The 27,099-nt window shown below is 37.7% G+C and overlaps 1 protein-coding gene across 1 annotated transcript in view; it reads right to left on the bottom strand.

Moving 5' to 3' along the window:
• Positions 1-27,099, bottom strand: part of WDR49 (WD repeat domain 49) — a 135,517-nt gene that overhangs the window by 89,168 nt on the left and 19,250 nt on the right. The window contains exons 3-7 of the mRNA XM_032407275.1: positions 26,017-26,457; positions 20,822-20,998; positions 19,703-19,877; positions 6,069-6,236; positions 4,248-4,396 (exon numbers count right to left, since the gene is read on the bottom strand). Of these exons, the coding sequence (XP_032263166.1) occupies positions 4,248-4,396; positions 6,069-6,236; positions 19,703-19,877; positions 20,822-20,998; positions 26,017-26,457 (1,110 nt within the window). The remainder of the gene's footprint in view (positions 1-4,247; positions 4,397-6,068; positions 6,237-19,702; positions 19,878-20,821; positions 20,999-26,016; positions 26,458-27,099) is intronic.

Genomic DNA, 27,099 nt, shown 5'->3' with positions numbered 1-27,099 from the left:
TGAACACATTAATAGTATCCATTATTGACAAGACTGTGGAGAACAGGCACCTTTACACACCTCTGGTGAGTATACTATTGGGTACAATGTTTCTAGATCTAAATCAGCAATATCTTAAAAATTTCTTTAAGAAGTACATTTCCCAGCAATTGTACTACTGGATATTTACTCCAAAGATACAAATGTAGTGACCCAAAGGGGCACCTGCACCCCAATGTTTATAGCAGCAATGTCCACAATAGCCAAACTATGGAAAGAGCCAAGATGTCCATCAGCAGATGAATGGAGAAAGATGTGGTGTATATACAACAGAATATTACTCAGCCATCAGAAAGGATGAAACCTTACCATTTACATCAATGTGGATGGAACATAGGCCTATGTAAAGTCACACAGAAAGATCTCCAGGAGCTATTATTTAGGGAAAATCAAGTTGCAGAAAAATATGTCTTGTGTGATACCATTTACATAAAAACTAATAATAAATACTACCTTGTATTTGTACACATACATAGGATGGTATATATAATAATATATTGTAACACAATACAATACATTATTATATACCTACAATATATAATACAGTTGACCCTTGAACAACATGGGCTTGAGCTGTGCTGGTTCACTTACTTATATATGATTTTTTTTAAATAAATACAGTACTATATATGTATTTTCTCTTCCTTGTGATTTTCTTAGCATTGTCTTTTCCCCACCTTACTTTATTGTAAGAATAACACACAAAACATACAAAATATGTGTTAATCAACTATGTTATCCGTAAGGCTTCTAGTCAACAGGAGGCTATTGGTAGTTAAGTTCTTGAGGGTGAAAAGTTATACATGATTTTTCAACTGTGTGCCCCTATCCCCCATGTTGTTCAAGGGTCAACTGTATATTATAATATAAATTATGAGAAGATATACACAAGTGTTAATAATGGCTATTTCTTAGGAGAGGAACTGATCTGAAGGGGAAGTGAACAAAAGGAATATTCACTTTTTTGCACTACATGCTTCCTCATTTGCAATTTTCATGAAAGTGCATTAATCCATTTACTTGTGTAGTTTAAACAAGATGAATATGGCTTTGTTTCTGGATGAATAGAGGGAAGCTGAGGAGGAAGAGTATGCAGAAGGAAAGGGAAGACAAACAGGTAAGATGTAGTCATCACACAAAAGTCTCACTTTGTATTTTCCTTGCCAATTTTGGGACCACAATGTAGAAATTGGGCTCTGGAAAAAATCAGAACCTTAAATGAAGGATTAAGTTACAAAGCCATCTATCTGATTCTGGTGGCCAAATCAGGGTGAACAGCCCAGAAGAGAATAGTTAGGAGCAGTAGAAGAGCCTAATCAGTCTCACCGGCTACAATGTCAACCTCCAGAGAGATCTCCCCCAGGCTTTGAAAATCCTTTCACTCCCCATGGTAATTCCTCCTCCAAATCCCCAAGTTACTGACTCCCAGCAGGGCCTCGCCATCAGTGAAAGCTAGGAGTCTAAAGCAAAGTGCAATTGGACTATTAATTAGTATGATACCAAATTCTATAAGGAGAAATTTATTTAACCATCATGGCAAAATGGTAACAGAGCAGTCTTCCACAAAACAGCTTAAGTCTCAGATCATTTTTGGAAAAAATTATTTAGCTCTAGATCACTTTGGTCTGAAATTCTCTAATATCGCAACTCATTGACCAAAATATGATTCATTCAAAGGCTCTTTGAAAAAAATGTGCTCTTTCATTTTCTCTCTTCCTTAACTCCAATTCCATAAAACATCCAAAAGAACTGTACAGCAATAAAGCAAAGGCTTAACCTGATAGTAGAAAGCCCTGTTGTTTGCTGTAAAGACATAAAGACTAAGATTATTATGCCTTTATCAAAGTGAAATGGATTTAGACTAATGTAAAAGACAGCATGACAAGCTTTATTATAATGCAATCGTTTACATGTCAAAGCAAAAATAGAATGATAAAACAGCTTTGGAAGAGGCTAGGTAGTCTTAATACTGAGGATACCTATACACAATCCATTCTGACTCTAAGGACTTTTTTTTTTTCACTTGCTTTTAAAGTGATAAAACATTTCGTGCACTAAAACATCAGTGAGTAACTGATGTCAGCCTTCTCTGACCATCTCAAGTGATCTCAAGGAGAAACCCAAAACAGGAAGAACCAGAAAACCAGGTAAGCAGAAGCATGCTGGCAATATTTTTGAACAGTCAGATATGATAGAAACATAATGTATTAAGATGACCTAAGCGGTCTTTCACAAGTATATGTGGAAATCCGTACACCTTAGTTTTTACACCCAAACAAATTATACCTTGTGACACAAAATTATACCTTGGAGAACTGCTTGTAAGTACATATACCCCTTCCCCTTTTCACATATAATCCCCTGTAAACTCATAATCTTTGGAGCAGTTCTTCAGAACAATGTGAAATACTGTCTCCCAGGCTATAGTCTTCAGTAAGATGAATAAGGTATTTACTAACCTACTTTAAGATTGGCTTTTTTTTTTTTCAGTCAACACTTTCATGGAATTCTGTTATAATAAAAGCCCTGTTATTTCTTTCATATTTATGTTTGATAAAGATTCATTTAAGATTTACTGAGAACCTACAAACAGGTACAACTGGAGTACAGGAAACACCCTCTGTGACTCCAAAAACTCTGAAACTTTGAGGATAAACAGGCATTTGCCAAGTGATCATCAGGAGAGGGAACCAAAGGCAGAAGGAAGAGCACGCTGCAGAGCCATGAGGCAGCATGGCGGGAAGAGCCAAAGGTGAGATATGGCGGGAGCATTAAGTGAACGAAAGAGAAAAGCAGGAAATAAAATAGGGTAACAGGCTGGGGAAGGGCTTTGTACAAAAGCTTAAGAATTCTGGAGTTCGTATTTAGACTCAGAATTCCATGAAGTGCTAAACAAGTTTTTTTTTTTACGAACCACCTCATTGGCAGGATAAGGGGCAGATTAGAGTCAGACGGGTCTGAAAGTAGGGAGACTGGTTAGAAAACCTTTGCAAAATCTTGGGCAAAAGAAGATGAGATTTTGAATTAGAGCAGGGGCAACTGAGGGAGAGGTGAGGCCGATAAATATATTTTGATGGTAGAATCAACCAGAATTGGGAGAAGATTTACACAATAGGTAGTACAGTAAAATAAGCAAGTTTGGCAGAACTTGTGGATGCGGTGTGGCTAAGGAGCTGAAGATAAGTTTCCATTTAATTTTTACATATATACGTATTGCTTTAGAATAAAATAAAAATTCAGATTCACTGAAAGGCTCAGAGGCTGTACTCAGTAAGCCTATTGCCCATCCTTCTTCTCTTCACAACCAAACATCTTGAAATCTATCACGTTACCTGGATCTATAAAATCAGGCATTATGGAAAATGAAAGTTTTACAGAGAAACAAGTGACACGATTATTAGAGATTAAGAAATTTTCCTAAGGGGATACGGGTAGTAAATAATGTGGTCAGGATTTGACCTGGACTGTCTGGTTCTGGTACCATGTTTTTCTTCCCACCATATTTAAAATATCCCATAAATATCTCCAAAGAAAAATGGACTGATATACATAATTGAAATGTTTTTTTTTTAAGATTTTATTTATTTATTTATTTGACAGAGAGTGAGCAAGCACAAGCACGGGGAGCAGGAGAGGGAGAAGCAGGCTCCCCACTGAGCAGGGAGCCCGATGTAGGACTTGATCCCAGGACCCTGGGATCACAACCTGACCCAAAGGCAGACGCTTAACCGACTAAGCCACCCAGGAGCCCCTGAAATGTCCTTTATATACTTGATAGTCTTCAGATTAACTTTGATGTCTAACTTACTGAGTTTCCTCAAATCAAAACAACAATAGCTAATTAGCTGTGCCTCTTCATATCTTACCATTACCAAGCAACATTTCCTCATCTCCATTTGTTTTTTCTATTGAATTAGTGAGAACTTTGGAAACTCAAGATGTAACATTTTAAGAATGCAGTTAAAAGAATTAAATCCATGAGTATATGGTTTAAAAGTTTTTTAATGAAATACTTTGTTCAGTTACCCAGGACTATGCTTAAATTACCATAAATATCTTTTCCAAATTTAGATTTCCAAAGCCATAGTAGTTAGCCAGTGTATTTTAAAAATCCACACCAGCCCTCAGAGGAATTCAGGCCCACAGACAGATTTAGGTAGGAACTGAGGAGGCAGAACTAAACAAATTAAATGTACAATGTTACTTACTTTATCTTTGGAGAAGCTGAAAAGCTGTTTTCTTGCAGTAAAGAACTGAACAGCTATTACACTGGCTGAGTGACCCCAAAGGACACCAACTGGCTTGGAGACAACATAGGGGTTCCAAAGGCAAACTTTATTGTTGATGCCAGCAGTTGCTAATCAGAATTAGAAGGGGAAAAAAGTGGTTTTAGTAACGTGAACAACCCATACAATTTCCTTTTTGAAATGAATATATGTCCCATATCTGGGGGTTGCTAAATGCCTCTGAGCACTAATGCACCCTGCCTTGAAGGAAGGAAGATCGTGTTGTCAGGCTAATGAGGCACGAGTTCTATCACTGGAAATGGTTGACTGGAGGGAGAACGGAGAAGGAGTGAGCATGAGGTGACAGGACAATACAGTTCCACTTAGGAGGCAACCAGCGGCCCAACCAGGAGGGCACGACATCCTGCTTCCCAGTCCTGATGTTTTCCCCCTCCAGCTAGCACAACCTAGGAGTGGAGACCACGTTATAGTTATCCCAGGAGGGAGCAAAAACTAAAATAATATTTAAAGTTCCCAAATTAATGAGAAAGTATATGGAAACAAATTATTTCCACTGCCCTATAAATAATTGAGTATTTACAAGCACACCAACAGCAGAATTATACCTTTGACCTGCTCTATGGAGAGAATAAGATATTTTTAAGCATGAATTGGTTTTATTGAGGGAGCACATCAAGAGCGGGGGTTACAGTGGGTCTTCAAGTCTGGGGAAACTCAGTAGAGCGCTCTGTGGTTTTCTCTTGTTGACGGCTGACTGTAGTGCTGAGAGCTTGGTCACTCTTATTTTTCCAGCACTATGCCAAGTACAAAGAAGTGATCAGTGTAAAGGGGCTGAAAAAATTATTAATGAGTCAATGAAATGGTTGATATTGAAGTCCTTTCGAACTCGCTTGGCTAACCCAGCCTTCTCTAAAAGGTCTCCAATTCTCTTCGAAAGGTAGTTCCTGGCATTTTTCTGAGTTCATATTCAAGGTATCTGTTACCGTGACTGTCAGCCATGATCATTAGGGATTTCAGAGACTCAGCCTCCTAGCTGATACCAGTACTTTTCTATGAATGATAATATCGAATGAGTCTTATATTAATATGACCCATTCCAAAGGCCATTTGTATGTTCATTCTCTGTCACTACCCTATTAATTTTTAATACCTCACTTTTTTTACAATGTTTGAATATATATACATATTTATAGATATTATATATCAAATTATCAGCTTTCAAAATGTCATATATTTTATTTAAATAGTTAACGCTTGAAACCTTTCAGCTTATTTCTCCAACTAACATCCTCTTTTATGTCCAAAAAAGGAACTCTCATTTTAAACTAAAATTCAGATAATCTGAAAATGTTCAAAAAGCACTGGAGGTTGCATTCTGACAGGGGAAAAACGTGCAGTATTTTGCCGCTGCCCCGCGCGCATGCGTGCTGTAGCCGCGCCAGCAGCAGGTGGACCATTTGGTGGTGTCGGAAAGAGGGCAGAAGAGCAGACATGGCACAAAAACGGTCTTCTTCCTCTGTATCATCTTACGCCCCCACAGATTCTAATAAAAACACTAATGAAAGCATCGGGGTGCTTCCTCCTATTTTCACCCCAATGTAGTTCCTACGTGCCGCACGTCATAATGCATCATTATCAGACATTCTCAGGCAATAAAATGTGAGCTGTTCAAGTCGGTCTCCCTGGCAGTAAAGCAACAAGGTGGAGAGGCTCCCTGCATACCAATATGCATCCCGGACTATTTATGAGGCCCTCGTAGTTATCATGATTTATTTTACATACCAATTAAATTGAGCTGAGAGTGGTAATCAAAAGCATGAATGCCCTCAGCAACATCGAAGGATGTCATTTTAAGATGCTTTTTTGATTTCTCTCTCCAAGCCAGCACCACAGTGTTTGTATTGCTGGTTGTACTGGAAATGATAGCATCTAAAGATGCATTGTAAGTAACTGATAAAAAAAAAAAGAAGAAGAAAAGAAAAGGATCTTAGTTGGTTTCTCACAAAACATGAGCAAAATAGAACTGCTTTAATACCTAAAGTCAAAAGTGAAGCCCAGATTATGATCACACAGCCTGACGTGTGGGGAATACCTCACTAATGAATGCCTCCCCCCCTCCATGAAAGAATTTACAATGAGAAGTTGCAGCTAAGTCGGCATTCAGACATTTTACCCAATCTCAGGATACCTTGAACTTTTTTTCAGTTGGAACACATGGCAGGAAAGAACATGAGTCACAATAATCATATGGGATTCTGGAGATTTAAGATGAGTAATTGGCCAGATTCCTGGGTTCCTCCTCCTGGGTCTGAAGCAGGCAAACAGGAGCTTACCAGCCATCTGCTGCTCCCCGAGGTCCAGCTCATGCCCAAACCATGGTTTATTTAAGCCATGACTGGTCTAGAATGTTAGAGTGGGATTGCCAGACGTCAATGCCTGGCACAAACACAGCCAGACTCAGGCAAAAATGGCTGCTCCTACATCCTGGATGACCCAACACCACACACTGGGGAGCAAAATTCCAATCCCCAAGCGAGGAAACTGATCTTGCTGTCTTTTATCAGGAGGATCTTTCCATTTCTATCAGACTCACTGGTTCCAAAAGGCAAAATAGCTCTTACCGTCTAGGAAGGATATTCTTATCTCCTCCTTGTTTTCTCTCCTTCTTTTCTCTCATGTCTTTCTTTCAAAAGAGAAAGAGAGAGGGGAAGGAAAGGAGAAAAAACCTAAGAAGTGATCCGATCCTATAAAGGTGAGTCCTCTGAGTCTCACTAGGGAGCAATCAATTTCCGGGCCATAAAGTTCCCTGAGCACCGCCACTCCCCTGCTGTTACCTTACAGGAAGTACCAACGGTCTAAAATCTGATGACAACTGTTCTCATAGGAAGCAACCTCACTGAAAATATTCCCTTTGTTTACAGAAAATGCTGAGGGTATTGTAACTTGACTCAGTGAAGCAATATTATAAGATCTAAAGTGTATAACAACACTATAATTATATCTTCAAATCCATGGAAATTTCATAATATCATTATAGTACAATCAAAATAAAGTATTTCCACCCAGAAAATTGCTTTGTCATGTGTTCCCCACATTATATCCAACTATCATCTTCAGTTTCAAGGCTATAAAGAAAAACATATAAAGAAGTACATTCTGCTCTGGTATTCAAAGTACTGCTTTTAGATTTGAATCTGCAGGCTACCAAGTGACATTTATGGGCCTGTAGTGTTACATATCGGAGGCTCAACAATTCACACTTTATTTCTAGACCAAGATATAACTTGTATCTGATTAGATTGTGGAATGCCAGAGCTCCTGAGAATGCCTGAGTAAGAAGAGGTGAGGGTAAAGCCATTTCCTTAAAATCAAATTATCTGATAAATAAAAATGTGTTCCTCACTTCTGGAAGACAGCAAAGGAAATGATAGGTTATGATGAAAAAGTTTTTAAAATACCAAGCGAGGGAATGGGCTGAACTGATAAAATAAATGATTTGTTTTTAATACTCGCAGTGAGTTTGAAGATTGGTAGAGGGAAAATATGTTTTAAATTACTTTTAGATAATATTCTGAGGGGAAAAAAAGACAATCTGATCATGTCTGTCCATTAAGATGCTCACTTTCCATGCTTCCACTCTTTGCCACTTAGTCATAAAAAAGGGCATTAAAGGAACTGCCATCGATCCCTGTTCTCATTTGTGTTGTCGAAATGACCCCGTGTAATGGCAATTAGTTAATGTGGGAAAAGTGATTTGAAAATGAAAAGTGATACCTGAAAACCGAGTAAGTAATGCTATTAGGAGAAGTTGGAGTAAGCTAGAATGAGGCTACTTCGTATAATCTGCCAACAGGTAGAAGCTGGAGCAGAGTAGAAAACTGGGCCATTTCTAACTAGGAATTCTTATGATCATTTCCCAAGCTTTTTTGCTTTATGAGTCGTATGACAGGAAAACATCCTACCTTGAACTTTCTTGATGTTCTTTTGCTTGAGGGAGTTTGTTTGCAGTTGCATTTCTTATTGTGAAGTTGGAGTCCTATTCTCTTAGACCACCACAGGGCCCTCTATATTCTGAGCAACTACCATTTCAAGAAGGAAAGATAGAAAGAATAACCCTATCTATTTCATTTTTAGAAATCAAAATGCATCTAATTCAGCACTGCTAAGCACATTAACAAATAATAATGCAATTAATTTAATGACTTCTCAAAATACTGATTTGACCCATGTTCATGATACAAACGAATCTTCACCTTCCACAATGCTATTAAACAAGCTGCAAGAAGAGACCTCTTTTCTTCAAACCTAAGCCACCAGCTCTGCCTGGAATGGCCAGCAATCCCTGTACGATGGATGAAAGATGACTCCAAACTTGGCCGTGAAAGAGAGGAGAAGGCAAGGGGGTCAACGCTCAGAGACAAAGACCCTTTGCTTTTCTTTGCTCCCACTTTTATTGGTCCTTCAGGATAATCACAAATCCTTATCACCGTTTCTCAAGCACGTGATGTGCGACAAGGGGGTCTTACTGAAACTAGGAGGATCTGTTTACGGGAAAGATACGATATGCTAATCTGCATGTTCTAGGAGTTCTGCCTAACATAGCCTAAGGGACAACGCACATATCTCTTAGATTACAGGGCGGCTGTTTAGGCTAAGAAGGCTTCGGGAAGGCAACTCCCCGTGGCATTCCAATGGCAGAGTGGTCACGAGGGCCTCGGCATTCCAAAGGCCTATGCCCTTCTCCGAAACCTTCCCTGCCCTCAGCGGCCTCTGTGTTACATTTTAGCAAGCCAGTATTATGGCTGATTTCATGCTCTGCATTAACCCCAACACAGCTCAAAGCTGATTTCAACTGCCTTAAACACAGCAAGAGAACTGGTAGGAAGGACACGGTGTTCCAGAGAACTCAGGGATGCACCATCTTTTTGTCTGGAGTAATTTAGATGCAGGGAAGTGGGGCAAGGCACAACAAGACACTAAATGTAGCTTCTCTTCCAAACTTGGTCTCTATCAGTCGTGAAGCCTTCCCAAGGAAATGCGATCTGGGATCTGTATGCTAAATTCTCTGGCACACCTCCATTAATTAGTGCAGAAATTATTGATTTGGGTATCAGTCTAAACTGTTTTGTATCTTCTCCTAGCCATGGTCAAACAAAGTGGACAAAACACCTTTCAATTTAATAAAAAAAAAAAAATCAATGGTTTTTATTACTGGCAGTTTAGTGCTCACTTTTTCAGAAGCTACACTTTCAGTCTATGGTGCCCAAGATTTCCAGTGACATTGTCTATATGAGGAGGCAATTATCTGGGACCAAAAAAAGGTAAAACTTCTCTGAGATTCAAGACACTTATGTCTCACTACGATGTCATAAAAACTCGGTCCTTACTTTACAAGCATTTCAGAATGTAATTATTTTTCTATTAAAATATGACACAGAACCATTCAGACAAGATGAAAACATTTCTCCTTCAAAATTTTAAATAAGAAATCTGAATCTTATCTTAAAGCAGTAAGCCAATACTCTTATGTCTGAAACTAAGTTTTTCCTTTGACATTTCAGCTTTTTATCCTTAGCTTCCATGAAACATTATTACCATACTTGCTCATGTATTTCTTTCTTTCCTCAATTGTATATTCTTTCCTCACACTAAGAATAAAATCAGCCAAAATATTTCTTGATGAGTTCTAAGAATATCAATTCCTGTTGCTGGGATAAAATATATATATATATATCAAATGAAACCAAACATTGGTTGCTTGCTCCCAGTAGGGTCAGTCTTGTGGACCAGAGAGCATACTCTGTACTAAGCCCACTGTTCTATTTTTGACTCCAGCCTGCCCTCCTCTTTCTCCCTCCTTCTTCATTTCAGCATTTCTTTCCTTCTCCTCATACTGAAATAACTGAGCTGCAAACAAACAAAAAAGTTGTATTTAAGCTTCTAATCTCTATTGCTAAATCTGGAAATGGGCATTCATTTACTGGTTAGAACTAAAGTGAGTCCTCCTTTCAGAGGTACTAAGAAAAATATAAAAATTTAAAATTTGAAGTAAGAGAAAATCTTATAGAGACTCTTCACCTTTCTATACTCTCACTTTCTCCTTTTTAAATTATCTTCTCTATTCATTTTCCTCAATATTCAGTCATATAGTATTATTAAACTATACATTATTTATAGTTTACCCCAATCACTTTTTAACCATAAATAACCCCCCTATTTTAAAAAATTCGTATCTACTAATACTTATCAAGACTTCTTTTGGTATCTCTCTTTCCTTTTGCAATATTTTTCAGTAGTATTTATCCAAGGTCTTAGTCTGTTCAGGCTGTTATAACAAAACAGACTGGGTGGCTTAAACAATAGACATTTATTGTTTACAGTTTCGGAGACTGGAAAGTCCAAGATGAAGGTGCTGACAGATTCAGTGTCTGGTAAGGGCCCACTTCCTGGTTCATAGGTGGCCTAATTCTTGCTGTGTCCTTACATGGGGAAGAAGTGAGAGATTCTCTGGGGTCTCTTATAAGACATGAATCCTATTCATGAGAGCTAAACTCTCCAGACCTAACCACCTCCCAAAGGCACTATCCTCTAATACCATCATATTGGGGTTAGAATTTCAACATACAAATTTGGGAGGGGACACAAACATTGAGTCCATAACATTCTGCTCCTCCCCCCATCCATTCCCTTCTCGAATGCAAATTACATCCCAATAATCTCAAAAGTCTTACTTAACTCATTCCAGCATCAACTCTAAAGTCTAAGTTCAAAGGCTCATCTAAATAAGGTATGGATAAGACTTGGGATACAATTCATCCTGAGAAAGATTCCTTTCCAAGCTGTGAACTTAGGAAATCAAACAAGTTGTGTGCTTCCTGAAAAAGTGATGGAACAGTCATGAGATAGGCATTCCCATTCCAAAAAAGGAGAAATAGGAAAGAAGGAAAGGGTAATAGATACCAAGGAAATACAAAGTCTAACAGGGAGAACCCCATTAAACCTTAATAGCCAAGAATAATCCTCTCTGGCTTGATGCTCTGCCTTTCAAATCCATTGGAGTGGCAATGTTGTCCCCATAGCCTGGTGGGTGCTGTCCACACTGGGACAGTGACCCCAGCCATGCTGCGGCTCTCTGGGGTGACCCACTGCCCGTCCTGGCTCCTCTGAGTGTGGCCACACCACGACTCTCTGCAGAGCCCTCATCCTTAGGAGCTAGGTTGAGGCAGTCTGCCCCACAGGAACCAGAGAGGCAGCCTCATCCTTTGAAAACACTTTGCAACATCTCAGAAGAAAAGAAACAGGAACCTGTAGACATAGAAATAAAATCTAGGTAACCTAAAACACAGTGATTTGAAATAAATTTTTAAAAGACTGAATAAAAATGTATAAAGCCTCCTTAACTTTAGGATAATATGAAACATCTAAGATATATATATATATATATATATATATATATATATATATATAGAGAGAGAGAGAGAGAGAGAGAGAGAGAGAGAGATAGATAATGGGAGTCCCAGAAAAAAAAGGAGGGGGGAACAGAAAATTTTGGAAAAAATAATAATAGAAAAATTTCCAAGTGTAATGAAAACCACAGAGCCATATATCAAAGAATCTCAATGAATTCCAAGCAGCATAAACACACACACACACACACACAGACACACACACCAAGAACACTGAAGCACATCACACGTAAGTTGCTTAAAATCAGTGAGAAAGGGAAAACCTGACAAAACAACGTATCACGTGTTAGAGTAGACACTAAGGAGAATAAAGGACATAATGTATACCCTAAAAAGATTGTTTTAGTTTTCAGTTTATGTATAAATGTGGTTTACATGTGAGGCATCCAAATTTCCTCTGGGTCTGAAAGAGTTATGGCAGGCAGGACAAAAGTTCTGATGTAGGTACAGAAATTTTTAGGATTGTTTCACAAATTGGGCGGAATCTGAAAGCAAGATTCTTAAGAAGCCAGGAGCAAAGCCCAAATTGAGAACACTGCAAATCACATAAAGAAAAGTCCATCTGAATTAGATAGAAGAAGAAGCAGAATAGAGTTTGGTAAAGGTAAAGGAAGTTTCAGGAACAATACTGGCAAGAAAGACTCTTCTTTGGTGGCAGGATCTGGACTATCCCAGAATAAGGGATCCTTCAGATATAGTCTGCATTGAAAAGCTGAGTGGAGAAGAACTGGGCCCAAGAGGGCATCTGTGATCTGCAAATAGAACATTCTCCACCTGGAAACTGATGTCTTTGTGAGACATTCTAAAATGATTCATCATCCCACATTTTCAGACTTCAAGTCCTTAAAGATTCCTGTTTCAGAAGGTTGCTTATTTCTTTCCTTGCTTTATCATTTCTACTTTCTCATAATCAAAGGCCTTCTAACTAACCAGTCTGATTGCAGTTTCATTCTTTGTCCTCCAACCTATGCCAGACAGAACTACCAAACAAATCTTTCCTAAATGCTGTGTGCATCAGGGCTTTCCAAGTGTCCTCAAAAACCTTCAGTACTGCACTGTTTCACTTTCCAGCAAGTGTAAACTGGGCAAGCTGCCAAGATTTCCAACATATGTCCCTATTAGACCTATTCACATTTATTTCCTCAATACTCAGCCTCTGATCTATTCATGTCCATCTCTCTGATCTATTCATGTCCATCATTAGGTCTGCTTGTCTCCCTTTACTCATGTTCACCATGCCCTCCCTTTTTCCTTCCATCTACCCATCCTTCAAGTAGCACCACCCACCCTTGAAGCTTTTCCTCATAAATTTGCTGCTTAAGCATTACTATGGGACTTAATATCTTGTTTATATGGTTTAGTAGTTTATTTTCAATACCACTGTACAATGTTCTTTTTTTTAAACAAACATACTATTTTTTTTTAATTTTATTTTATTATGTTATGTTAGTCACCATACATTACATCATTAGTTTTTGATGTGGTGATCCACGATCCATTGTTTTCGTATAACACCCAGTGTTCCATGCAGTACATGCCCTCCTTAATACCCATCACTGGGCTAACCAATCCCCCCACCCCCCTCCCCTCTAAAACCCTCAGTTTGTTTCTCAGAGTCCATAGTCTCTCAGGGTTCATCTCTCCCTCCGATTTTCCCCCCTTCATTTTTCCTCTCCTTCTCCTAATATCCTCCATGCTATTCCTTACATTCCACAAATAAGTGAAACCATATGATAATTGACTTTCTCTGCTTGACTTATTTCACTTAGCATAATCTCCTCCAGTCCCATCCATGTTGATGTAAAGGTTGGGTATTCATCCTTTCTGATGGCTGAGTAATATTCCATATATATGGACCACTTCTTCTTTATCCATTCATCTGTTGAAGGGCATCTCAGCTCTTTCCACAGTTTGGCTATTGTGGACATTGCTGCTATGAACATTGGGGTGCATATGGCCCTTCTTTTCACTACATCTGTGTCTTTGGGGTAAATACCCAGGAGTGTAATTGCTGGGTCATAGGGTAGCTCTATTTTTTAACTTTTTTGAGGAACCTCCACACTGTTTTCCAAAGTGGCTGTACCAACTTGCATTCCCACCAACAGTGTAAGAGGGTTCCCCTTTCTCCACAACCTCTCCAACATTTTATGTTTCTTTCCCTGTCGATTTTTGCCATTCTAACTGGTGTAAGGTGGTATCTCAGTGTGGTTTTGATTTGAACTTCCCTGATGGCTAACGCAACAAACGATGCCTAAGCCACACATTAGAAGAGAAATAATTAAGATTAGAGCAGAGATCAATGAATTAGAAAACAGAAACACAGTAGATCAGATCAATGAAACTAGAAGCTAGTTCTTCAAAAGAATTAATAAGATCGATAAACCACTGGCCAGACTTATCCAAAAGAAAAGAGAAAGGACCCAAATTAATAAATTATGAATGAAAGGGGAGAGATCACGACTAACAACAAGGAAATAGAAACAATTATTAGAAAATATTATCAACAACTATATGCCAATAAACTGAGAAATCTGGATGAAATGGATGCCTTCCTGGAAGCCTATAAACTCCCAACACTGAAACAGGAAGAAATTGACAACCTGAATAGGCTAATAACCAGTAACGAGACTGAAGCAGTGATCAAAAACCTCCCAAAAAACAAGAGTCCAGGGCCTGATGGATGCCCTGAGGAATTCTACCAAACATTCAAAGAAGAAATAATACCTTTTCTCCTGAAGCTGTTTCAAAAAATAGAAACAGAAAGAAAGCTTCCAGGCTCATTCTATGAGGCCAGCATTACCTTAATCCCCAAACCAGGCAAAGACCCCATCAAAGAGGAGAATTTCAGATTGATATCCCTGATGAATATGGATTCCAAAATCCTAAACAAAATCCTAGCTAATAGGATCCAACAATACATTAAAAGGATCATCCACCACGACCAAGTGGGACTTATCCACGAGATGCAAGGGTGGTTCAACATTCACAAATCAATCAATGTGATAGAACACATTAATAAGAGGAGAGAGAAGAACCATATGGTCCTCTCAATTGATGCAGAAAAAGCATTTGACAAAATACAGCATCCTTTCCTGATTAAAACTCTTCAGAGTATAGGGATAGAGGAATATTCCTCAAGGTCATAAAATCCATCTATGAAAAACCCACAGCAAATATCATCCTCAATGGGGAAAAGCTGAGAGCCTTTCCCTTAAGATCAGGAACACGTCAAGGATGCCCACTCTTGCCACTATTGTTCAACATAGCACTAGAAGTCCTAGCAACAGCAATCAGACAACAGAAAGAAATAAAAGTATTCAAATTGGCAAAGAAGATGTCAAACTCTCTCTTTTCGCAGATGACATGATACTTTATGTGGAAAACCCAAAAGACTCCACCCCTAAATTACTAGAATTCATCCAGCAATTCAGTAATGTGGCAGGATACAAAATCAATGCACAGATATCAGTTGCTTTCTTATACACTAACAATGCAACTGTAGAAAGAGAAATTAGAGAAACGATTCCATTTACAATAGCACCAAAAACCATAAGATACCTCGGAATAAACCTAACCAAAGAGGTAAAGGATCTATACTCTAGGAACTACAGAACACTCATGAAAGAAATTGAAGAAGACACAAGAAATGGAAAAACATTCCATGCTCATGGATCAGAAGAATAAACATTGTTAAAATGTCTATGCTACCCAGAGCAATCTATACCTTCAATGCCATCCCGATCAAAATTCCAATGACATTTTTCAAAGCACTGGAACAAACAATCCTAAAATTTGTATGGAATCAGAAAAGACCCCGAATCGCCAAGGAGATGTTGAAAAACAAAAACAAAGCTGGGGGCATCACGTTGCCCGATTTCTAGCTATATTACAAAGCTGTGATCACCAAGACAGCATGGTACTGGCACAAAAACAGACATCTAGACCAATGGAACAGAATAGAGAGCCCAGATATGGACCCTCAACTCTATGGTCAAATAATCTTCGACAAAGCAGGAACAAATACACAATGGAAAAAAGATAGTCTCTTCAATAAATTGTGCTAGGAAAATTGGACAGCCGCATGCAGAAGAATGAAACTCGACCATTCTCTAACACCTTACACAAAGATAAACTCAAAGTGGATGAAAGACCTCAATATGAGACAGGAATCCCCATCAAAATCCTAGAGCAGAACATAGGCAGTAACCTCTTTGACACTGGCCACAGCAACTTCTTTCAAGATACATCTCCAAAGGCAAGTGAAACAAAAGCAAAAATGAACTTTTGGGACTTCATCAAGATAAAAAGCTTCTGCACAGCAAAGGAAACAGTCAACAAAACAAAGAGGCAATCCACAGAATGGGAGAAGATATTTGTAAATGACACTACATATAAAGGGCTGGTATCCAAAATCTATAAAGAACTTCTCAAACTCAACATCCAAAAAACAACTAATCAAGTCAAAAAGTGGGCAGAAGACATGAAGAAGACATACAAATGGCTAACAGACACATGTACAATGTTCTAATAAATTATTTTATATTAGTCTTTAATTCTTGTTCATATACTGTTTCTTGAGGTTATAATTAATCTTTCTTCTACAGTCTCCAATGCCTAAGACAGTTTTAAATCACATAAAAGATAAATAATTGTTGATTGATTGACACATTGAGTCTGCAATTCAAATAAACTGACTAAAGTAAATATATTTTTCACCTATTTTTCCAAAAATTATTCACTTAATTACAATGAGTTTTGATTCACAGAGCTAAGAAATGTGTAATCCAAATTAGATAGCAAAGATCCCTGATATTTCTTTTACATGTAAAACTTTTTTATAGCCAATTCCTAATTGCAGTGATTTAGAAGCCAGACTCCAAAGTTGGATTTCTTTGGTCATAAACATGAGTTATAGTGCTGATACTAAACTAAGTTCCCCATGTTCTTTAGTCAGTAGATGAGGGAACAAAAGGTCAGAATTATATTTTGGAAACATGATGAGCAATGACTTCACATGGACCTATAGAAAAATCCTTGTCCTGCAACTTTACAGACTTAACAGACTTATAAGTGGTTACTTTACAGCAGAGTCGGTTTTGGAGAGGTTTAAATGAAACTATGACAAGGTCTAGAGTGGAACGTTTCATTCTCTCTCTGAGAGAGTATTTTGTATTTCATATTCAGAGAAAATAATATCAATTTAAACTGTACTTGGTTATATCCCCAACCTTTTCAATAACAGAATTTTGTTAGCTACTTCTACGTATCCATATTAATTTAAGGTCATGGAACTCAAATGATACTCCAAACTTCAGGAAGCCTACTACAAGTAGATTTTAGGAACTATTACTTTATCACTATAGTGAATCTAGTCTTTGTTTTATATATTAAAATATCATGCTTGCAAAAATAAACTAATGGACCTGTGCCAAAATAAAAAGATTTTTCACAGCAAAGGAAACCATCAACAAATGAAAAGGCAATCTACTGAATGGAAGAAGATATTTGCAAATGATATATCCAATAAGGAATTAGTATCTAAAATATATAAAGAACTTATATAACTCAATACAAAAAATAATAATAATCCAATTAAAAAATGGGCAGAGGGGCGCCTGGGTGGCTCAGTCGTTGAACGTCTGCCTTCGGCTCAGGTCATGATCCCGGGGTCCTGGGACCGAGCCCCACATTGGGCTCCCTGCTCCGTAGGAAGCCTGCTTCTCCCTCTACCAGTCCCCTGCTTGTGCTCCCTCTCTCGCTATGTCTCTCTCTGTCAAATAAATAAAATCTTAAAAAATAAATAAATAAATAAATAAATAAAAATTAAAAATGGGCAGAGGACATGAATAGTTATTTTTCCAAAGAAGACACACAGATGGCCAGCAGACACATGGAAAGATGCTCAACATCACTAATCATCAGGGAAATGCAAATTAAAACCACAATGAGATATCACCTCATACTGTCAGAATGGCTAGAATCAAAAAGAGAAGAAATAACAAGTGTTGGTGAGGATGTGGAGAAAAAGGAACCCTAGTGCACTGTTAGTGGGAATATAAATTGGTGCAGCCACTGTGGAAAACAGTATGGATGTTCCTCAAAAAGTTAAAATAGAAACACCATGATCCAGTAATTCTAGTACTAAGTATTTACCCCAAAAAAGCCCCCAAAACACTCATTCAAAAAGATATATGCACTTCTATGTTTCTTGCATTACTTGCAATAAAAAGAAGATTTGGAACACTACATCAAAAACTAATGATGTAATGTATGGTGATTAACATAATAAAAAAATAAATTTAAAAAAAGAAGATTTGGTACACACACACACACACACACACACCTACTCAGCCATAAAAAAGAATGAGAGCTTCCAATTTGTAACAACATGGATAGACCTAGAGGATATTATGCTAAGTGAAATAAATCAGACAGGGAAAGAAATATACCAGATGATTTCACTTACATGTGGAATCTAAAAAAACCAAAACAAATGAATAAACAAACAAACAAAAAGCAAAAACAGACCCACAAGGATAGAGAACAAACTGATGCTTGCTGGGGGTGGGGGATGGGCAAAATGGGTGAAAGAGAGTGGGAAATACAGACTTCCACTTACGGAATGAATAAATCATGGGAATAAAAGGTACAGCATAGGGAATAAAGTCAAAGATACTGTAATAGCGCTGTATGGTAGCAGATGGTAGTTACACTTGTGGTGAACACAGTGTAACATAGAGACTTGTGGAACTGCTGTGTTGTACACCTGAAACTAATGCAACACTGTGTGTCAACTATACTTCAATTACCATGCTCATTTGGAAGCAGCTACAATAGCTCTGTACAGTTTCTCATACTGTGATTCTTGTTTCCATGTTATGCAAACATAACACATAATTTTGTGCCTGTGACACATAGTAGATAACCAAAAGATATCATCTTTTGTTTTTCCCACATTCAATATCATGCCAGAATTAAAGGATACGCAGAAGGTACCAAAGACATGATATAATGTATATTGAAGAAAAAAAATACAGAAACTATAGTTCATCATGTGGGATATTACTATGTGGGTCATGAATTAAAGAATTAGTTGCAACCTCCTAGACCCCAAAGAGGGCAAAACCACTATAATGGCCAACAGCTGGGTCCATTTGACTGTCTCTCCTTCAAAGTATATTAGGAATAGAACTACGACATAACAAAGAGATTGTTAGTTTCCATTCCTTTCAGTGGGCATAATTTAATGCAGCAATTTAGAAGTGAAAAAATGACCATAGTCTTTAGCATCTGGACCAAAAGAGATATTAGAAGAGATATTGCACATGTGGATCTTGAACCATCACATGCAAATTTTGTAAAAAAATTAGATATATTGTGAAACTAGCAAACTCACTGGTGACAAGGTTTTAAGAAAGTCCTGGCTTTCCATAGATGCTGTTTTACAACATAATCCTATCACACAGAGAGCTACTGCTCAAGTACTATAGATCATAGGAACTCAGTCATTATATCAGCAAAGAGAAAAAAAAGAAAATTAAGACGATCCATTTTGAAGACAATCAAACTAACATACTTTCATGAAAACAAAGGAGTGGTTTTGAGGGAACTTGTTACGTTCTCTCACTGAGCAGCCCCAGATAGGACTAGAGGAGATTTTTAGGATCAGAGTTGGGTTGAAGTTAAATGGATTCTGTGACCATTTTCTCTCTTCTCTTGAGATGTCTTGAGTGCACAGTTCCCCTGAATTAATTGCATTACATTTTAGAAGGAAAGAAAAGAGAGAAAGAAATTCCTGCTAGTGTACGGGAGTTACAGTCCAGGCCAAAACCTCCCGAGAACCAATTACTGGTTTTGAGACGAACATTTTGTGGGAAACATTTTCATCAAAGAATATAAATGTGGAAGTTGAAGGTGACCATTTCTTTCATTACTGTTCAAATTCAGTACCTTGCCTGACCCAGTCTCCATGATGAAGATTATGCTCTAATGTGTAGCAACATTTGTGATATCCAGAGAGCAGTTCTGCCCAGCTGATGGTCACTGTGGCTTCTTCATCTTCATGTGCACTAGCAGGACGCTCAAACAGGGAAATCAAGGCTGCCGTGAAAGCAATTGCTTGAACCTTAGCAGGGATGTTGAAAGGAAAACAAACAATGACAGTGTTATTGTTGCAAAACATCCGATGTTCCCTAAGATTAATAAGGAATAGATACTGAATTAATGGGAATTTCCTCAATATTATTTAAAGGATGCAGGCAGTTATAGTTAAAGACAGAACAATGACCATGTTGGTAAAGCAATTACGAAGGGCAGTTCATTATTTGCTTTTATGATACACTTGTTATTAAACACACAAAGAATGCAAAGCTTTCACAATTAGGAAAGGAAATTGTCCAAATTAGACTACTTCAGAGCTCATGGGCATATTCTCGTGTCATTCAGCAAGTAATAATCTTGTAGCGGTTGGGGGGGATGTGATAGGAAGTCGAATCATCATATCCAATGTCTGGGTTTCTTTTTTCTTTTTTTAAAGATTTTATTTATTTGACAGAGAGAGACACAGCAAGAGAGGGAACACAGGCAGGGGGAATGGGAGAGGGAGAAGCAGGCCTCCCACCCAGCAGGGAGCCCAACATGGGGCTCAATCCCAGGACCCTGGGATCATGACCTGAGCCAAAGGCAGACGCTTAACGACTGAGCCACCCAGGCGTCCTAATGTCTGGGTTTCTTTGTTGCCCTCTCCAATGCATCTATCCCAATGTTACATGATACGGTAAATAAGCACTGCCCAGGAGGCTGGTAGAAAGAAGCCTTGTGAATGAAAATCAGAATAATTAACTTGAAAGAGTTATAAGAGATAACTTTTAATAATTGGCAAGAAAACCACATGAAGATTGTCCTTGTAAGCAAGAAAAGGAACTCTGACCTAATCCATCTTTTCCATGTCCAGCGTGTGTGGGCTTATAATCTGTAAGTTCAGAGGTCACCCCCTTTGTATTCTATTTCTATACTGGGCTACAGTTTGATATTTAAATCCATAGTTCAATCTTTCCTTCCCTCACTTACCTTTCCAGTTATGTCCCCAAAAGAAAGAACTGATTCGTTGGCATCAAGGGGGTCATACCAATATTCCATACAAATTGGAGTTCCTTTCAGGCCTTGGAGTTTATATTGACAAGGAAATTCTCCTTTGGACAGCAGATCATAGAAACAAATCTCTTTACTCGTAAAAGCCACTGCTATCTAAAGTAGTAAATAGAAAATCAAAAAGTATTTCTGATGAATTTAATGAAATGGGTATGCAAAGGAAATATGCAAATCTTAGCACCAAAGCAGACACTGTTCCCTAAGGGTCACTAACAGTATTACAGAAACATAGCATGGTGGCACAAGTATACTTTATTCTAACTTTGGGTGCTAGCCAAGAAAAAAATTCTTCCCATTAAAGGCATTTGAACATACTTTCTTCCGTATCCCCGCTTCACACACCTGCCAACCTCTTCCATCCATGGGAGATGAGATGATTAATCACATAGAAAAAACAAAGACAGAGGGTGACAGCATCGCACTGTCATACCAGAAGCTTTACAAACCATGCTTTACAAAGCAAGCAGAGGCTTTCATAAAAAGCACTTAATAAAAGCTCTGTAAGTAGCGTTCACAAGTCAGATAAAATCCCAAAACCATTTTTAAAAGGGTAAATAACTTTGGTGATAAAATTGACAAAACTTTAGCTGAACCAACCCAAGATTTAAAAAAAAAAAGAATGAAAATATATACCACTATAATAAGAAATAGAAGAGTACGCTACTAATGACCTGATAGAAATAAAAGAGGATTATAAGAGAATATCATAAACAATGGAAGGCCAACAAAGTAGGTAACCTAGATGAGATTCCTAGACAAATTCCTGAGACAAAAATATTACCTAAACTAACTCAAAACCAAATAGAAAATCTCAGCAGACATATAATAAGTAAAATAATTGAATTTGTAATAAAAAAAATTCTCACAAAGAAAATAATAGGCCCAGATGGTTTCACTAATAAATGTGACCAAACATTTGAAGAATTAATACCAATGCTTCTCAAGCTCTTCCAAAAAGAAAAAAAAAGAAAAAGTAGAGGGGATACTTTCCAAATCATTTTATGAAACCAGTACTGTCTTATGACCAAACCCACACAAGGACATCATAAGAAAACTGCAGCTCCGTATCCCTAATGAATATACATATAAAAATCTTCAATTAAACATTAGCAGAGAATCCAACATGTAAAAAAATTACATACCATGACCAAGTTATAGTTATACCAGAATGCAAGGCTACTTTAACATACAAATATCATCAATGTAATATTCTACATTAATAAAATCAATGACAAAAACTGTATGATTATCTCAATAGACACCAAAAAAGCATTAGACAAAATCCAACACATTTTCATGGGGAAAAAAAAAAAAAGCTCAATAAACCAGTAACAGAAGGAAACTTCTTCAACTTGATATATACAAAAAACCCACAGCTGCTATCATACATAATGGTGGAAAACTGAATGTATTCTCCCTAAGATCAGGAACGTGATGAGGATGTTCACTCACACCATTACTATTTAACACCACTGGAATTTCCAGGAAGCGAAATGAGGCAAGAAAAAGAATAAAAGCAACCAGATTGGAAAGGAAGAAATTAGACTATCTTTATTAGTAGATGACACGATCTTAAACATAGAAAATCCTAAATAGTAATAACAACAAAAAATGATCAAAACCAATAAATGAGTTCAGTGAAGTTGCAGGATATAAGATCATTTTTTAAAAATCTATTGTATTTCTATACATTAGTAATGAACAATCTGAAAATGATATCACCAAAAGCAGTCTTAGGAAAACACAAAGACAAAACACATGCTATGATACAGTATTTGTAAATTATCCATCTGATAAATGTATATGTCCAGAATATATAAAGAACTCTCAAGGGGCACCTGGGTGGCTCAGTCGTTGAGTGTCTGCCTTTGGCTCAGGTCATGATCCCAGGGTCCTGGGATCGAGCCCCACATCGGGCTCCTTGCTCAGGGGGGGCCTGCTTCTCCCTCGCCCACTACCCCTGCTTGTGTTCCCTCTCTAGCTGTCTTTCTCTGTCAAATAAATAAATAAAATCTTAAAAAAAAGGAACTCTCAAAACTCAACAAAATAAACCCAACAATAAAATAGGCAAAAGATTTTAACAGATACTTCACCAAAGAGGATATATAGGTAGCAAATCAGCATATGAAAATATGCTCAATATTATTAGTCATTAGGGAAATGTGAATTCAAACCACAATAAGATAAAAAAAAAATACAAACCTATTAAAATGGCTAAAATTAAGAGGGGAAAAAAATACCCTGATTATACCAAATGTTGGTAAGGATGTGCTATATCCACATGATGAAATATTACACAATAAAAATATGAACTACTGATGTATCTCAGAATAACCAATCCAAGTTAAAGAAGTGAGACCAAACAGAGTACACACTGTATGATGTCAATTATATAAAACTCTAGAAAATGCTAACTATCATATGGTGACAGAGAGCATATCAGTCGCTACCTGACAAGGAGAGATGGGAGGGCTTGGACAGGGGATTACAAAAGGGCACAAGGAAACTTTTGAGGATGAATATGTTCATTATTTTCATTGTACTGTTGATTTTTCACAGTATCTAAATGCATTAAAATCTATCCACTTGGGTATTAATATGTGCAGTGCATTTTGTGTAATTATACTTCAATAAAGCTGTTTGAGAAAAGAAGAAAAAAGCAACATTCTTTAAAGTTCTATGTTGACTAAGTGCAAAGGAAAGGCTAAGAGTTAGTCATCAATCCTGGAAAGAAGACACAATGCAACATAATCATTACACAATATAACAACACAAATATTACATTATAATAATAGAATGCTACACACAGATATAAAAGAAAATCTGGGCTTGAACTATGTTGTAATACATACAGTTAACATTAACACCCGATCCTTAGCAAGAACGAACTGGACCACTCTAGAGGCAGCAAAGACTCTGAAACAGGTTCTGAAATCAAGCTGCCTCTGTTTACAAGTCTTGCAACACTGATTACATCCTGCGTGACCTGGGGCAAATTCCACAACCTCCCCTTGCATAGTCTCTCATTTTTAAAGTGGGAATAATATCTACCTTATGGTGATCTTGAGAAGATTAATAGAGCAGGGCATGTCACATAGGAAGCAAATGATGATGATGATGATGATGTTCAAGGCATTAGAGCATACCATTTCCCAGTAAAAAGAACCCGGGTCTTTGGAGAAATGGCCAATTCTGGGTCTGGCATAATAAATACGGAAGATGATCCTGGAACATTTTGTCATACCGGAGTAAAGAAGCTTTCAAAGACTAATACGGTTATATCAGAAAAGACTCAGAAGCTGACTTGTATTCATCCCAGTGTCCAAAGATGATACAATTTTAAGGATGGGGTAATAACTCAGTGGATTGAAACAAATCAAACTGTTTAAATTCATGAGTTTATAATGATACTGATAACAATAATGATAGTAGTACTCATTTTTCATCTTTAGAGGATTTTGAATGCTGGTAAATAAAATAAAGAATTAGTCATTTATCCTGCCTTTGGTCTATGGTTTGTACATTATAGCTGAATAATTGACAAGGGGAATTTCTTTTTATAGAGGCATTTCAGCTTATAAAGAGGAAATGATGAAACTAGAATGTCATCATCTTGCAACCCCTAAACAAATTGATAGATCAAGGAATAATTGTGATAACTGATAATGTCCCAAGAAAAGAGAGAACAGGCATTTTGTGCCTCCCGACTGAGGAACCCCTATTCCAGAACAGACCATTCTAAAACTGATCAAGTCTTTAGATTTGACTACCAATATACCGGAAATATGGGGAACAAGTAGACATGTTCAACAACCCTATCTAAATACAGTCCACAAAATCCAGACTGTGGGAAACTCTAAAGGACAAACACCTCGTTTCTTTAACAAAAATAGCAACAGCAAGAACAAAACAATGCAACAATAAAGAAGAGGTGAAGAAAAACATGTAGATCAAAATAGACCCATCAACAATTCACAATGATTTGGACCTTATTCAGATTTGAATTCAAACAAACTATCAAACAAGGAATTCACAGACTATTAAAAATTATCAGACAAGAAAATATGTACATGACTGAATATTTGATGATAGCAAGGAATTACTTCAATTGATTTTAAATGTGATAGCAGTACTATAATTATGCTAAAAAGGGAGACTTTTTTTAGAAAAATGAAACATTTACAGACTAAATAATTGCATGTCTTGGGTTTCAAAAGTAGGGAGATATAGATGAAACTAGATTGGCTGGGAATTGGAAATGGTTAAGGGTAAATATTGGTTCTTAATACTATTATCTCTGCTTGTGTGTATATTTAAAAATTTTCATAGAAAGTTTGCCATGTGCTTAATATAAAATACTAAGAACATGGATTCTTTAAGTTTCATCCTTCCCTCACAAACTGATTTTCCTTTCAACATGTTATCTTACTTATAGGTAGAGTCATATAAGGATATTTGTACTTAGTGGGCCCTCCTGATCACAATTAAGAAACTGACTAGGACAGTGGTTAAAATCAGATAAGCAATTCCCTGTAATTGCATTGAGTTGTGCCACGCATTGTTATAGCCTCTCAGCTCTACATATAGACCCATGATTCTACTATAAACCATGGAGTCCAGAAACGTCTTATGAGCCAGCAATGCAGCATGGCCACATTTGGGACAGAGCCAAGAATCTGAGTCACTATCAGCTGTGTCCTTTAAAGGTGCCCAAGAAACCAGTTTGGGAAATCTAGTAGCCCACTTGGCTCTATTTGCATTCCCTCCAGGTGAGAGGAGAGGCACAGAGAGGTACTACAGCTCTTTGTCACTGCCAGTGTTATACTTGATATTGGTCAGGAGCCCTGTCTCATCATTTTTTTTCCCCTTTTTAAGCAGTAAATTTAAGGCGCCTGGTGGCTCAGTCAGTTAAGTGTCTGCCTTCAGCTCAGATCATGATCCCAGGGTCCTGGGATCGAGTCCCTCATCGGGCTCCCTGCTCAGCGGGGAGTCTGCTTCTCCCTCTACCCCCTCACCCCCACTCATGATCTCTCTCTCTCTCTCTCTCTCAAATAAACAAATAAAAAAATCTTTAAAGAAATAAAGTAGTAAATTTATTTATTAAGATTTGGTACCTTGTTTACATTTTCCAGAGAAACCAGACTTGTCACCCACAGGTGTTTAAGCTTGGTGGTATCTGAAGTGATGGGAAGTGTTTCTTGCAGCTTTAAATTCTCTCCCCAGATTCCTAATAAGCCTTCCTTACTGATGGTCAGATAGCGACTTGAACTTTTTAAGAAAATTACTTTTTGAATGGTGTCCTTGTGCTTCACTGGGAGGAATTCAAGGTCTTTCCACTGGGGAACCACAGTTGCCTTTGCTCGTTCGTCTTTCTCATAAAGTGCTAACAGCATAAATGAAGTCAGCTTGTCCCAGTTAATGAAGCCATCTTGGGCTATATCCACTTTGTCAAAGAGCTCCCCATATTCTTCCTTTGTGCCCCAACCAACAATCTCTGTCATCCTTTGCATAAACTCTTCTCTGGACATGCAAATGGTTTGACATGGCTCTGAGGGCTAGAAACAGGAATAAAAACAAGACAACAGTGAAAGCATCCATAAGTACCAGAGCATTGCCCCATCCCCAGATGTGGACCTAATCAGCAATTCTTCCAAGATGCAAAGACAAATGTCTTTTACTCTGTAACAAGACTATATTTAAGTTAATTGGGACCGGGGAGCACAGAATTGACAGGGCTACAAGCTGACATTTTCGATAACAAATATCCTTATAACTGGAAAAGGGAAGCAGGAGAGTCAAAGATTTGATATGATGATGGAAGCAGCGGTCAGAGTAATGTGGGGCTATATTCCAAGGAATGCAAGCACCTCCGGAAGCAGGAAAAGGCAAGGAAACAGAGTCTCCGCTAGATCCTCCAGATGGAAGGCAATCCTGACAACACCCTGATTTTAGCCCTGTAAAACCCATTTTGGACTTGTGACCTCCAAATTAAGATAATAAATCTGTGTGTTTGAAGCTACTAAGCTTGTGATAATTTGTTATAGCATCAGTAGGAAACTAGCATAGTGGTTTACAAAAGATGGATAAACAGAGTTGAGCACAGCCAATAAAATTATACCACACTGAAACTTTAATCCAAAAGCAAGAAGTTCACTTCCGTAAATACATCATTACAAATACACCATGACAGTGAAATC

Source organism: Phoca vitulina, unplaced genomic scaffold (genome assembly GCF_004348235.1).
Source record: "Phoca vitulina isolate PV1807 unplaced genomic scaffold, GSC_HSeal_1.0 scaffold8, whole genome shotgun sequence".
Classification (NCBI taxonomy): Eukaryota; Metazoa; Chordata; class Mammalia; order Carnivora; family Phocidae; genus Phoca; species Phoca vitulina.
The sequence above is the reverse complement of the archived record's forward strand: the minus strand, read 5'-3'. Positions and strand labels throughout refer to the sequence as shown.